Source organism: Triturus cristatus, chromosome 11 (genome assembly GCF_964204655.1).
Source record: "Triturus cristatus chromosome 11, aTriCri1.1, whole genome shotgun sequence".
Lineage (NCBI taxonomy): Eukaryota > Metazoa > Chordata > Amphibia > Caudata > Salamandridae > Triturus > Triturus cristatus.
This window is the reverse complement of record NC_140594.1, coordinates 204,693,260-204,708,394: the sequence shown is the minus strand read 5'-3', so window position 1 is coordinate 204,708,394 and position 15,135 is coordinate 204,693,260. Positions and strand designations below refer to the sequence as shown.

Genomic DNA, 15,135 nt, shown 5'->3' with positions numbered 1-15,135 from the left:
CAGCCCTGCCGACAGTTGAACCTGTGACCTGATGTTTGAAAACAAAGACCTCTGGAGCGACTGCTTAAATAACAAAGCAAGGGCTCCTATCACATCAACATGGAGGTAAAGTCATCTCTGTAGCAGGTGCATTCACTCACTGTTTCACCAGGTTAACGCAACAATACAAACAATCGTATACCCTGAGAAGTCGCACGACTGCTTCCTAAACTTCAGATACACTTGTGCAAAATACTTCACCACAGTCTGCACTTTAAAGCACACCAGGGTCAGGTAAACAGCAGCCAGGTGCTCACCCGGCTCTTGTTGTGGCTGAAGAGGTCGGTGCCCGACACGCAGGCGATCAGCGAGCCGAAGCTGTAGTGAAAGTTTCTGAAATACATCCTCGCAGCAGCCTCCAATGGACAGGGCGATCCACAGACCGCGGCGGGTTCAGAGGTCCAGGAGCAGCGCTTTGTGCAAACTGAGCTTATAAAGGAGGTGAGCTGACCCCTCCCAAAAACAAGCACTGGACTGATACAATGCCTTGAATGGCGCGAGCAAAAGAGATGCCATGCGCGTGCATATCTCCTGTCCGGGCAGGCACAGCAAACGGGAGACAGGGAGAGAACAAACATGCCTCCCTTCAAATTAAAAGCACGCATTTTTGATGCGTGCCAGTTCGAAGCAGGGGTGGAGCTTCCACCCCGCTTCCTAAGCAAAGCAGACAACCATAGATCTCGCAAGCGAGTAGCGCATGCGCTGCGTTGCTAGGCGAGACCTAAAAAATGATCAGGCTTATCTTTTTGGTGTGACTCCTCCATTTGAGACATGCAGACACAATGGACAGAGGGTGTACTGAAATGTAGGAAGGAGCAGTCTAAAACAGACACCCTGATTTGAACTCCGTTTCTTTATTCAGCAGGCAGCTAGAGGGTGAGTAATTGAATCGGAAGTCCACAGAAAGTGGATCCTTTCTATTGGTTCAGCATATTTCCTTGCATTGTAATGATGCAGTATTTAGAGAATGTTGGCAAGTATGCATAAGAGGGATGTGCCTAGTGGCTGTGGATCTTAACCTGCACTGTAACAGACAATTCTTGCCCGTTTTCAGACAATGTTTAGAAACAAAAAACATTTTTAAATATAAACGTTAGCTTATATCCATCCCCTGGCCATACAAACTCAAACTGGATTTTATGATACCGATACATGAATATCGCTTGCCATTCTCAAAGCTAAGGGCCTTATTTAGAGTTTGGCAGACTGGGTTCTTTTGCTGTATTTAGAGTCAGGCGAACTGTCAACAACCTGCGGATGGAAACCTTAGACAGACATAGAGCGGTTGGTTTAAGTACCTGACATACTTTTGTTCTGTTTGGAATCGTCAGGAAAAGCCCGGTGGTCCTGAACAGGAAATAACAGCTTGCATGTTGTGAATATCTACCCCAGAATATCGATGAGATATATTGAAAAAAAATGATTGCAGGCAAGTCGAGATTTTCTACACCTAACCACGTATACGTACCTATGTGCTTTATATCTTCTAAGTACATAGATGTGGAGTTGTGAATACTAAACCTATACCTGCCTATATGCTCTTACCTTTAGATATTCTGTCCTTGATATTCTTGTACCATGATATTCTGGGGATCGATGTTCTGTAGCACAATCGTCAGAAAGTGCCACCTCCAGTCACATGTCATCTATGGGACTGTAATATCTATAAAGGGTAGGACCTATACATCATCTGTAAGAATTGGGACACTAATCAGCTTCACCAATAATTTACATGTGTGTTTTTCTCTGGGGTTTCTGGACTGATCAATTCTTGGTGTGTAGTACAGTCGTGTCCTGGGAGTCTGAGCTTTACCAACCAAATGCAAATACATTTTAGAGCTGGGCAAATAGAAAAATTACACCTTGACCGATTAAAACAATGTTATTCTATAATCTTCCTTTAGCATGAGGGGATCATTTTTGGAATATAGATTCTAGAGGACATTAGAAGGAAGAAGAAGGATCATGCATATCTGTAAGCCCACCTTTTCACCAGCTCTTAATATATAAAAAAAAAAGTGAAAGTTGATTAACTTGTCTGTTTTTCCTTTTCAGGCTGTGCGTTTGGAAAGTGTGTATTCCGACAGAGTGCGGTACATGGTGGTTGTATACAGCAGCGGACGACAAGACACAGAAGAAAATATTTTATTGGGAGTGGATTTCACCAGTAAAGAAAGGTATCATAAAATGTAGTTAATTTTGAAAAGTTAATTATTCTTGTAAACTAAGTATTTAGGAGTACCTTCAAAACTATAAACAAATAGTTTATCACAAAGAAATGTCTCCAGTATTTTAATAGCTATGTTTTGAGTTGGTTTGTCTAAACAATTGGGTTATTGGTTGAGAGGGGTGGAAGCCCCACTCAGGCAACAACCACAATCTTCGTCAGGGTGAACCACAAAAGTCACTAAATTAACCTGTGCTTAACCCTCTGGTAGTTTGGTGCAAAAAGTCAGACTTAACTTAGAGGCAAACTGTACAGTATTTATGCAACACACAAACAGTAATAAAGTGAAAACACAACATAAGAAAAATCTCAAGCCAATTTTTGAAAACTAGGGTACATTTTAATAAATAAAATGACACCAACCCCAAAAATTCAATCAGTAGAACTGGAGATATTCAGTTTCAAATCGTTAAGAAAATATAGCGCCTAAACGCACACGGGCTCCACTCCCCATCATCTGGTCGTGCTGGACCCGTGGAAAGTCTCAAGTTCAGGCCGACTGTGATGGAGCACGTTCCGGATACAGAGACCATGTTAGTCCTGCTGAAAATGTTTCCTTCTCAAAGTCCGGTACATAGAGTTCCATTTGTGGTGGTGGAGGCCACAAGGAGTGGGGAGAGTGCATCGGATGGTTGTCGATTTAGCGCGAAGATCCTCAAGCTTTGCAGACAGTCGGAACTGGCGCTTCACATTAGCGGTTACCACGGCCTGCTGTTGCTGTTGTACAGAGTGTGGATCTTGCTTTGCCAGTCGTCGCTGGGGGTCACTGTAGCGCAAAGAGTCGGGTTTACCGGAGATTTGCGTTGTAGATCGCCATGGGCGGCAGAGTCTCAGTGCAAATGGGCCCGTTTGCGACCGTAAATAGCCCACAACATCAGAATTTCACCTTTCTTTACAGGAGGAGCTCAATCAAGGGCCAGGACCTCGGGAGGCACCTCTTGGGGATCAGGAGCTCGCTGCAGCAGAGACCTACAGGGCTCAGGCAGGTGTATTTCCAGGACCAAGCAGATCCAGTGCAGGGAGGCCTCTGTAGCTTGTTGTGTCCCTGTAGTTCAGACAGCTGGTCATCCATCTGAGCTTTGGAGTCACTCGTGAAGCCTAGGAAAAAAGGAGCAGGTCCAGCCTTCCTTCTCAGCGATCAGGGCAGGCCTCAAGCAACAGGGCAGCCCTCATTGAAGGGGGTCAAGGCAGTTCTCAGGCAGCCGGGTAGTCTTCTGGTATCAGCAGGGCAATCCTCTGGGGAATAAGGCAGACATCAAGCAGCAGGGCAGTCCTATAGGTAACAAGACAGGTCACAGAGTGTACTGAGGAAGAGCAGCTCTGGAGGTCCAATATTTATACCTGGTAAACACACATGTCCTACTTTTTAAATACAATGTACCCTGCTCTAGGAGCTTTTGGGGTCTAATTCTGGGGCGTGACTTATATAGCCTTATATCCCACTGTAGCGGGCTATACTGGCCATTAAAGGCCCACTCAAGCATTCGGTGAGGTCCTTTAACAAGGGAGCAGGCCTTTAATGTCTGATATAGCTTGTTATGGCTATTAGAATAGTCCTCCTCTTGAGGGCAGAATGTCCCAATTAGTAAAACGAAGGCCTCTTGGAGCTTGAGGGGATTGAAATCTCCGAGGCTCCGAAGCTTTCGTTTCACTGCTATTGCTATGATTGTTCAACAGCTGTGAAACCCAGTGATGAAGCATGCCACACTCTGGTGGGTGAAGGTTCCTGTCCAAACGAGGCACATTTTTTTCACGTACACAAATACTCTTTTCACAACTAGACATACTTATGTGTGTTTTCTATCGATAGGGAGCAGTACGCTTCTGGTTGGGTTATTCACTCCCAATAGACTCCTTGTGTGCATAGATTGTTCAACAGGTAACAGCCATGCGCAGGGCCACAGTCGGTAGCTGTTGACCATTCATAGCAATAGCTGTGGAAGGGGGCTAAAGTCAGCCCCTAGTTCTCCCTGGGACTGGCTAAACTGCGTTTTCTCGTTTAGCCAAGCCAGGGAGACCCAGGAGCTGAGTCTCCTCCTCCCCGCACCCCCTTCCAAGGCTCCAGTGACTCAGTGAGCTACGTGAAGAGGGATGGGGAATGCTTCAGCATGCCCTGCAGCACAGCCCTTGCCTTTCGCTATCCCCTACCCACTCCATATATTTTGTAGAGGCAGAGTAAAGAGAAAGGCAGAGGCTGTGTATTAGATCATTTAAATATTGAGAACAGTGGGCCTATACCAGTTTATATAGGCCGCTGCTTTTCCATTGTCTTCAGTGGAGTTTTCAACATTCCAATGTTCTAATAAGTATTAAAAAGGAATTTTTAGGCACTACAAGCTGCAGTGGCAAGCCCAATATCTGTTTTAAACGGCTACTTTAGTGGGTGGGTGGTCTACTGTTAGCATTTCATTTACATGCCCTGGGTACAGGTAGTACCATTTACTAGGGACTTGCAAGTAAATTAAATGTACCAATTAGGTGTAGGCCAATTGTATTATGTTTTAGTGAGAGAGCACAAACACTTTACCACTGGTTAGCTGAGAAAAGTGCACAGGGTCCTAATGCCATCAAAATTGGGTTCAGCAATAGAAGGCAATAATCTGGGGAGACCCTGCAAAAAGGACCAGGATGTACAATTTGTTGTTTCTTTATTTCATTGTTTTCAAAGATATATTATTTTAATAGATTCATATTTTGATTCAACCCAGAGGTGTGCAGCTCACAACCAACTATGAATGGGTGGCATTTAATATTTATAATGAGTCAAGCTTAACTAACACCCTCTGTTCCTTAAGTTCAGATTCTCTGACTGGTCCTTGTCCTGTGACAGTTTTGCAAAGTTCTCATAAGGTGGTTGTGTGTCATATCCCACCAATTATAGATATAGTCCCCACCAATTATAGATATAGTCCTAACATTGGGGTGAATACTGGTTCCATCTAAGCATGGGTTGGTAAAACTGCTATTGAAGAAAAGCAACTTTGGCTGATCAGCTGCTGCCCAATTTTCCTACTCCTGTCTCCTTACAAAATCTTGCACTCTCCAGTGGTTTTCCATCTTGGATCTTACCTTGAAGATCATGACATCTTGCATAATTACCTGGCTGTTTTTTGCCTGAACAGAAGATGGTGTTTGTCTTGGTACAAGATGATCTCTAAGAGAGTATTAGATGTCAGTGGCACCAGTGCACTGATTTCTTACATCTGTCAGATACGTTTGACAAAATTTACCACTGTCTGCTGTTGAAGAAGCTTCAGGAGATAGGTATTGAGGGTACTGTTTATAAACTGTTTGTACCTTTGGTAAGCGAGGCAACTTCAATCTTTTCACTCCCAGGGAAAGCTGTCAGAATTGAAGGTTCGAGGCATATGAGCTGCAGATTGTACACTATGCATAGATTGCCATCTGGTGTTGGGCTCGGATGCTTGCACGTTGTTGTTGTCTTGGAAGAGTCTTTTGCAGTCACGAGATAGGTGACTCCTCCCTTGGACGATAGTGCGGATGGGCATCGACTCCATACTCAGATTGTTTTTTTCCGCCATTGGGTTCAGATGTAACTTTTGTGCTCTGGTTCGGCACCTTATTCTCCAAACCTTTCCAACGCGCAAACTATCTACAACTCGACGGTATTATTTTCGATCGCGTGATCTTCGATGCGCATCTGAGCTACTCGATTTCAGTCGTCGACGCGGGCCGCTGGGCCTATCGATACCGTTCGGGCCTACAGCTCATGGAAAGGTCTCCATTCAAAAAATGCCCCCAGTGTGGAGCGAAATTCCCACACAGTGACCATCACAAGGTCTGTAACCTGTGTCTCTCGCCTGAGCACGACGAGAACAATTGCCAGGCCTGCGCCTCTTTTCGATCTAAGAAGACCATCCGTGAACGCCGGGCCCGACGACGCATCAAGGCGCAGCGAGCAGCTCCGGCACCAGCGGGCATCTTCGATGAAGGCCCTGATGTTCCGGAGGAAGATTCTGAGGTCCTGGCAACCGTGTCCGAAGCAGACGACTCAGACGACCACATCACTCCTGGTTAAAGAGTGAGTACAACTGCCCCTACCCCAACTCCACCCGAAAAAAAGAAGGCCCTGGTCAAGACTTCGCCTGCTGTCCCCAGTCGCGACCAAAAACAAGCTTCAGAAGCCCCGCCCCCGGGCCCAGCTCCGAAGATGAAGGACAAGCCCTCTGGTAGCTCGGGACTGAGCAAACCGCATCTCAGTGTCCCGCAGGCACCTTCGGCACCGAAGACGGGAGAGCAACCTACTCCCGACTACCTCGACACCGAACGAAAAGCCATCGGGTCCGAAACTAAACCCTTCGGAACCGAAAAAAGATTTCCGTCTCCATAGCCAAGCCAAAGGCCCCCCTAACCACCTCCTAAGGCCTCGGAGCAGAAATCCAAACCCCGCTCGGACCCAAAGAAGTCAGCGCCGAAAGCGATTACAGAGGAGGAAGAACTTTTTCGACCGGATTCTGTTGATCCGAAGCAGAAAAAACTCCATATAGACCCCAAAACAGGACATGTGGCTGCTGTTCCACACAAGAAGAGGAAGGTGGACACAACAGACACTCCTGCAGTGCCTGTGAAGAAAAAAGACTGTGCCACCTCACCTATAAGACCCTCTTTTCCTGTCCTTCCTCCTGAGCCTGTTCTTCCTCCTAAGTCTGTCTCTCCTCCACAGCCTCCACAACTTCCACCACATTCACCACCGCAGGATGACGATGATGATTTAGGGGGTGGGGGAGGCAACAATGACCCTTTCACTGACCCTGAAGATGACACAGACATACCACAGGACGATTGGGACGATTATGATGACAAAATAGATCCCCCAGACCTCCCTGATCCCCAGCCATATTCAACGAAGCCATCTCCACCAGATGACAATATTGGCTTTGGTCAGCTTGTAAATAGAGCTGCTGTCTACCATGGTGTTCAGATGCATTCAGACCCTGCAGACAAGGACTTCCTCCTAGACACCTTCGAACAGACACAGAAGACGGTCCAAATCCTGCCAATGCTAAAAGGGGCCATTAAACATGCCCTGACATATTCAAAGACCCTGTGAGAGCTAGAATTCTCAATCCCAGAATTGACAAAAAATATAAACCTGCCCCCGATGATCCCACCTACATCAAAGGACAGCTACCCTTAGACTCACTAGTGGTAACTAACGCTAGGAAACGTGCCAACTCACAAACCTCCAGTGACGCACCACCTCCGGATAAGGAATCTAAGTTGCTAGATGCTTCTGGCAAAAGAGTTGCTGCCCAAGCAGCTAATCACTGGCGCATAGCCAACACCCAAGCATTACTTGCTACGTACAATAGGGCTCACTATGACCAACTAGAAACCTTATTACAACATTTACCTGACCAATACAAAACCCAGGCAAATGATTTAATTCAAGAAGGCAAATTAATAACCAACGCATCAATCAAGTGAGCCCTCGATGCAGCTGACACAGCCTCTAGGTCCATTAACACTAGTGTGCTACTCAGACGACATGCCTGGTTACGCATGTCAGGATTTAAACAGGAGGTACAAGCAACTATCCTCAACCAGCCGTTCAATCAGGAACAGCTTTGTGGACCGGCTGTAGATACCACTCTAGAGAAGATGAAAAAGGGCACCGAGACTGCTAAATCCATGGGAGCATTACAGTCTCCATCCACACGTGGTTCCTTTCGTCGCTCCTTACATAGAGAAGCATCCAAAAACATTGGAACAGACACCGCCTCCTCTTCCTACAAAAACACCATGCAAACATCCCCCAACAGAGGATATTTTAAAGGCGGATACAGGGGAAATAACAAAGGGAGAGGCCGAGGTAACAACAACACTCGTGCCTCCCCCACTAATGAACAGTGACTCCCCTCCACTCCCTCCAGACCATTCCACTCCAGTCGGAGGGAGACTCTCCCAGTTCCTACCTGTCTGGGATTCCATCACAACAGACAAGTGGGTAAGGCAAATTATCCAGTATGGTTTCTGCCTGGAACTTACAGCAACCCCACCCACCATACCACCCAAACAGCGTCCAATGTCCACCGAGCACCTCACGCTCTTAAAACAAGAGGTTCTCTCACTGCTTCAAAAGCAGGCAATAGAACTAGTTCTCTGACAGTATCAAGGAACAGGGGTTTACTCGCTGTATTTCCTAATCCCCAAAAAGGACCCTACGGCCAATACTCAACCTCAGACCCCTCAATCTCTATATTCAATCAGATCATTTTCATATGATCACTCTCCAACGGGTCCTCCCACTACTTCAACAAGGCGACTTTCTTGACACACTAGATCTCAAGGATGCCTACTTCCACATTCCCATGCACCCTGCTCACAGGAAGTATCTAAGGTTCATAGTGGACGGACAACACTATCAGTTCAAAGTCCTTCCATTCGGGGTGACCACTGCACCCAGAGTGTTCACAAAGTGCCTTGCAGTGGTAGCAGCACACTTCAGAAGACAACAAATCCATGTCTTTCCATATCTCGACAACTGGCTAATAAAAGCCAACTCATTCAACCAGTGTGTTCATCACACTCATCCAACCATCCAGCTGCTACACGACTTGGGATTCACAGTAAACTACCCCAAGTCAAATCTTCAGCCCTCTCACATACATCAGTATCTAGGGGCCACATTAGATACCTCCAGAGCTCTAGCATATCCCAATCCAGCCAGGATAGCCAGTATGCAAACACTAATTTCCAGATTTCAACCACAGCATTCCCTCCCAGCAAGGGTAGTCATGCAACTCATAGGGATGATGGCCTCTTGCATCTTTATCGTACCTCATGCAAGACTTTAGATGCGCCCCTTACAGGAATGCCTAGCACGTCAGTGGAACCAGGCTCGAGGTCAAATTACAGATCTGGTGTTGATGGACAGCCGCACACATCGCTCTCTGCAGTGGTGGAACACACAAAACCTTTCCAAAGGGCGGCTGTTCCTCGAGCCAAATCCACAGATAGTGCTAACAGCAGACGCATCACTCACCGGCTGGGGAGCCCATCTCCTAAACCACACAATTCAAGGCAAATGGACCACGCAACAGAAAGTGCTTCACATCAATCACCCAGTATTACTGGCAATATTTCTAGCATTAAAATCATTCCAAGTACATCTATAGCACAAAACTGTCCTAGTCCGGCAGACAACATGACAGCCATATATTACATACAGAAACAAGTAGGCACACATTGTTTGCAGCTGTCCCAGCTCACATAAAACATTTGGAGATGGGCCATTCCACAAAACATATACCTTCTGGCAGAACATCTTCCAGGAGTTCACAATCAAATTGCGGATCTGCTAAGTCTAGAGACACAGCAGATACACGAATGGGAACTTCATCTCCAAGTTCTTCAACCATTTTTCCGAATGTGGGGCCAACCAGACATAGATCTGCTCGCCACTCACGCAAATGCAAAATGCCCAACCTTCGCCGCCAGGTTTCCACACCCCTTGTCCAAAGGCAATGCGATATGGATGAACTGGTCAGGCAGATTTGCATACGCTTTTCCGCCACTCCCATCAATTCCCTTAGTAGTATGCAAGCTCAGACAACAGTCTCTCAAGATGATCCTGGTGGCTCCCACATGGGCACGGCTTCCGTGGTTCACAACACTACTGGAACTCTCAGTAGTTCCACACCAAAAACTACGCCTCTCCCCAACATGGCTAACGCAGAACCATGGAGAGATAAGGCACCCCAATCCAGGTCAACTGAATCTAGCTATCTGGCTCCTGAAGTCCTAGAGTTCGGTTATCTTAACCTTCTGCCGGACTGTATGAACATCATTAAAGAAGCCAGACGCCCTACTACTAGAGCTTGCTATGCAGCAAAATGGAAAAGATTTGTCATCTACTGCAATAACAATAAGATTGATCCGCTGGATGCTTCAATCCAAGACATCATTTGCTATTTGCTACACTTACAAAGATGTAATCTAGCATATTCATCCATACAATTACATCTAGCAGCACTTGCTGCTTATTTACAAAACAGACAACACTTGTCACTATTTAGAGTACCTGCAATTAGCCTTTATGAAGGGCCTTAAAAGAATAATTCCTCCCAGACTGCCACCCTCTCCGGTGTGGAATTTAAACATTGTTCTTACCAGGCTCATGGGTCCCCCATTTGAACCTCTACATAAATGTGAACTTCAGTTCCTCACATGGAAAGTAGCTTTCCTTGTCGCAATTACCTCTCTCAGAAGGGTAAGTGAGATCCAGGCTTTAACCATACAAGAACCATTCTTACAAATACATCGTAATAAAGTGGTTCTCAGAACAAATCCAAAATTCCTTCCCAAAGTAATCTCAGCTTTTCATCTTAACCAATCCAAAACCCAGACTCTGTGGCAGAGAGAGCTCTTCACATACTAGACGTCAAAAGAGCCCTACTTTATTACATTGACAGGACTAAGCCCTTTAGAAAGACAAAACAGCTGTTTGTAGCCTTCTCCCCACCTCATAAAGGTAACCCCATCTCCAAAGCTGGGATCGCGAGGTGGATAGTAAAATGCATTCAAATATGCTTATCAAAAGGCTAAACGCACATTGACAAAATCCCCCTAGAGCGTATTCAACACGCAAACTAGGGGCTTCCATGGCATTCTTAGGGAACATTCCCTTAGATGACATCTCCAAAGCAGCAACATGGTCTACACCACACACCTTCACCAAACACTATTGTGTTGACCTGCAGGCTAACCAACAATCTTCTGTAGGCCAGGCTGTTCTTAAAACACTTTTTCAAACTACTGCAACAGATACAGGTGACCGCCGCTAGGGGAGACACTGCTGTACAGCCTATGCATAGTGTACAATCTGCAGCTCATATGCCTCGAACGGAAAATGCTACTTACCAGTATGCATCTGTTCTTGGTATGTGGAGCTGCAGAGTTGTACACGCCCACCCGCCTCCCTGTAACCTGTAACTGTTCCAGTATTACCTTAATTAGATACATTCACATGGACATCTCTTACTTCTTACTGACTCCATCATTTCCCATCATGGCGAAAAACAATCTGAGGATGGAGTCGATGCCCATGCGCACTATCGTTCAAGGGAGGAGTCCCCTATCTCGTGTCTACAAAAGACTCTTCCAAGACAAGCATCCGAGCCCAACACCAGATGGCGATCTACGCACAGTGTACAACTCTGCAGCTCTACATGCCAAGAACAGATGCATACTGGTAAGTAGCATTTTCCTTCTTTATTTATCTACATTGACTCCCATCCTGTTTAACATTTACGACCAACCACTGACCAGACATACTCAGTCTTTTAGTAAGTTTTTATGTATGTCTACGACACTCAGATTGTACTCTATCCTGATAAATGTAGATGATATCCAGTGGCCAGGTGTCAAAGCTGCACAGTAAATGACTGAAATTTGCGAAAGTGAAATTTTGACAATAGAAGAAATGTTGTTAGTGGGAGAAGAGCCGCTGTTTTTCCCAAACAATTTATGGTCAAGGGAATTAGAGAATGTACCAATCCCTGTGGACTTGGTGCATGAACTCGAAATTAAATTTGAAAAACATCCTTTAATGATCCCTCCCATTTCTGCATGAGCATCTACCTGTTTTTAATCGTTTTAGAGTGTTCAGTAAAACACTTGCATCCAATTCTGTTAATCTGCTACCTAGGCTCTGAAATGGTCTAGACGGTGTTGTGGAAATCCTTTGTCTTAAAATGCGACAAAGGGAGCGCCTTTCTTGCATATGATCAATCAGAATGCTGCCGCAAAGTTGGTTCAAGCCAACTCCAAATTCTATATTCAGCCACATTTGCTCTAAGTAAACTACCCTCATTGAATATGAAGGGCAGAATTACATTCACAGCCACGTGAATTGTTCATCCTATAACTTATGGTATTTTTGCGAAAATTAGTAAAAGATTTAAATTTGACTACAAGATTGCTGCACTCCGCAAACATAGTACTCATCTAAGTGCCAAAATATAACAGGGAAAGAAGGAGAGGAAGCACGTTTCCTGTCCTTTCCCCTAAGAAAATAGATCACCCTGCCTGGCTGTTTAGGAAACACCCCCAGTCGCACAATGTCAGGAAAAAACGTAAAACTTTGTGTCTCGAGAAACACCTGTAAAGGACTACCGTTTACCACTTACCTTGCTAGTCAGTTTACATGTCACTGAGAAACTCTTAAAGGGGTGTACTAGTGCTTGATACATGACATAAATATATAAACAACGGAAGAAATAGGGTACTCACACAGATCATGTATTGAACGAGTAGTGTCTTACATGCAAAATTAATGGCCTCAAGTCTGCTGTTGTCGGGTCAGCTCCATTACGTAGTTATTTTTTATGTTTATTTAATTCTTTGTCTTCCAGGTACTGCCAATAAAGAGTCTATCAATTTGTAACTTTTTTGTTGTGCCCTTTCAGTTCTGCAGTCATTTTAGTAAAAGTACTGTTGTCTGGTCCTCTACCGGGAAGATGTCCACTTTTTGAACATACAATGTACAAAGCTCCACTAATCTGCTCCTCTTTTTGCTGTTGCCACAGCATAACAAAACAGCTGAAAAAGACCTGGCAAACGGAGGCATTATTCTTTCATTGAGATGGATATAATGTGATTGATAGTCACACACACAGAAGCTCTTTAGTAGGGTTTATGCAGCTTCTCTTATTCGTCAGATTTGCTAACCGTCTTTCTGTAATAACTATTGTCCAGAGTGTATGTCCCAACCTCATCAAAGGAACTAATAGCTGATGCATGTCACATCAAAGGGAGCTGGGTTGGTGGCTTCCAACACAATTGTAATGTTCGCAAAATTGTCACTTCCTCCATTGCACCATTTTATAAACAGGAAATTGGGGACTCCTAATCTAGAGACTTCACAAGAACAAAGTTTACCTGTGTTGTTCTGTGGCTTGGGCTTGCAGTCCAACACAAGCATATTCTATAAGTAATGCTGTGAATGCTGACATCAAGTAGGAAGACATTGGCAGCGGTGACTGTGAGAGACAAACTTATGTGAAGTGTGGGAGAAATGATGCCCAGTGCTAAATGTGGAATTTGACCAATGAAAACAAACGGAGAAGATCCTTCACCAGAACCAGCTGCTCCTTTTCTACACAGCAAGTACTTTACAAAGCAGAGTAATGGGCTTTGGAGGATGTGCATCAGGCACGCTCCGATTATGTCCTTGAAGTAGACATTGAGTGAGCTCTTGCAGATCATTTAGAGAGATGATCTGTATAGAGAAGAACTTTTGTTCATTTTATTGCACGTAGCCTAGACCCCAGTTATGGATGAGTAAAAGAACTTACTCTCTCATAGGTCACCCCACCTGAGAGGTAAGAACCTTGAATTTCGAGGTGTGCTCAGCAGATTAGGCTGACTCTCTGGTAAAGAAAGAAGGTCACTTATATTATTGACTAAGATACTTGTATGCTGTAGCACATGCTTACAGCCTAGACCAGGATGGGAACATATGAGTCTATTCCAGAAGTGAATCAGCACATACTTCTATTTTCACCCAAATCTCCTATCTGTTTCCACAATGACTGCACAAAGATCTGGGCAGTGCCAACTTTCAGACATTAGGACAGTTATAGATATGTACAGATTTGATGTGCTTTCAACAGATATTTGAGACAACCTTCGAGGGATTTCTGAATACATACTTAATAGAAAAGGTAAACAAATGCGCATGATAAACATTTCTGGAGAAAATGTTACTGATCGTCTTTGAACATTTTCCAAATTGTGCAATGAGCAGAAGACGGCAACGTGGAATTATTCAGACACTAAAGACAGCTTACGGAGAGTGTCAATGGGGAATGAGACCACTGGAATAATAGTATTGCAGTCTTAATTACTTTATAGTTAATGGTACAATAATGTTAAACCACACGTGTTTAATACCACTTCAAATGAAAGGTATAAATGGAGAAAGAGAGCTGTCGCTACGTGTCTGGCACGTACTGTGGTCATAAAGAAAATCAGCTGTTGAGTTCTGGAAACTCTTTCTACTTTTGATTGTAATGGAAGAAGGTAATGAGTATGTTTTACAGCCAGTGTTTTCATTGTTAAAGTGCAGAATATTGTGAAATTGCTTCATCTTGCTCCCGAAAGCGAACATATATCAAATTGTCATATCCTCAAACAATTTAAAATGTAGGTATTTATGTTCTGAATTTCCTTTTTCATAATACCATCACTACATTTCCAGTGGGCAGGATGGCAACATATCTGTTGGAGATTAGAAGTGGTGTATTCTGGTTGATAGCATTCATCTTAAGGTTTCAGAGAGAATAGTTTCCATAGCATTGTAGCTCATAATTGGCTGGTGCTGAAAAGAATGTGTGATACTGTGGTATGATGCAAATAGTGACTTACCTGTGATGTAAAGTATATGCACCATGTTTGACAGAAGCAGTCTAGCTATTTTGTGAGATTTTTGAGATCCTGTATCATTCATGACTCATACTTCTAAATTAAAGTATTGATTTCTTTCTTACAACAGCAAGCAGTGTACCATTGGAATGGTGCTACACCTCTGGAGTGATACCAAGATACATCTTGATGGAGATGGGTATGGATCAAAATAAAAACAAAGTAATAGCTCTCTGTTTTCATGTTAAGTAATTGTATTGACTTGTTCTGCAGCTAAACATCTAGAGTAGGTGAGTAGTGAGCAACCATTTGTCCTGCTTCCTCTTTGGAATGAAGTTTGCTCAATGCTTTTATTCGGACTCATGTAAGAGAATACTATGAAGCTACTTAAATAGTCTGAGTCTGAAATATGCCCACCTTGATTCTCACCCATCTTCACTTCTAGTTTATGAACTGTTATACCTTCCTACTTCGTATCCTTG

At 44.3% G+C, this 15,135-nt stretch overlaps 1 protein-coding gene across 3 annotated transcripts in view; it reads left to right on the top strand.

Annotated features, from left to right (window-relative positions):
* Nucleotides 1-15,135, top strand: part of SSH1 (slingshot protein phosphatase 1) — a 441,967-nt gene that overhangs the window by 263,708 nt on the left and 163,124 nt on the right. For all 3 annotated transcript variants that reach the window (XM_085636457.1, XM_085636458.1, XM_085636459.1), the window contains 2 exons: nucleotides 2,095-2,216; nucleotides 14,784-14,852. In XM_085636457.1, coding sequence (XP_085492583.1) covers nucleotides 2,095-2,216; nucleotides 14,784-14,852 — 191 coding nt within the window. The remainder of the gene's footprint in view (nucleotides 1-2,094; nucleotides 2,217-14,783; nucleotides 14,853-15,135) is intronic.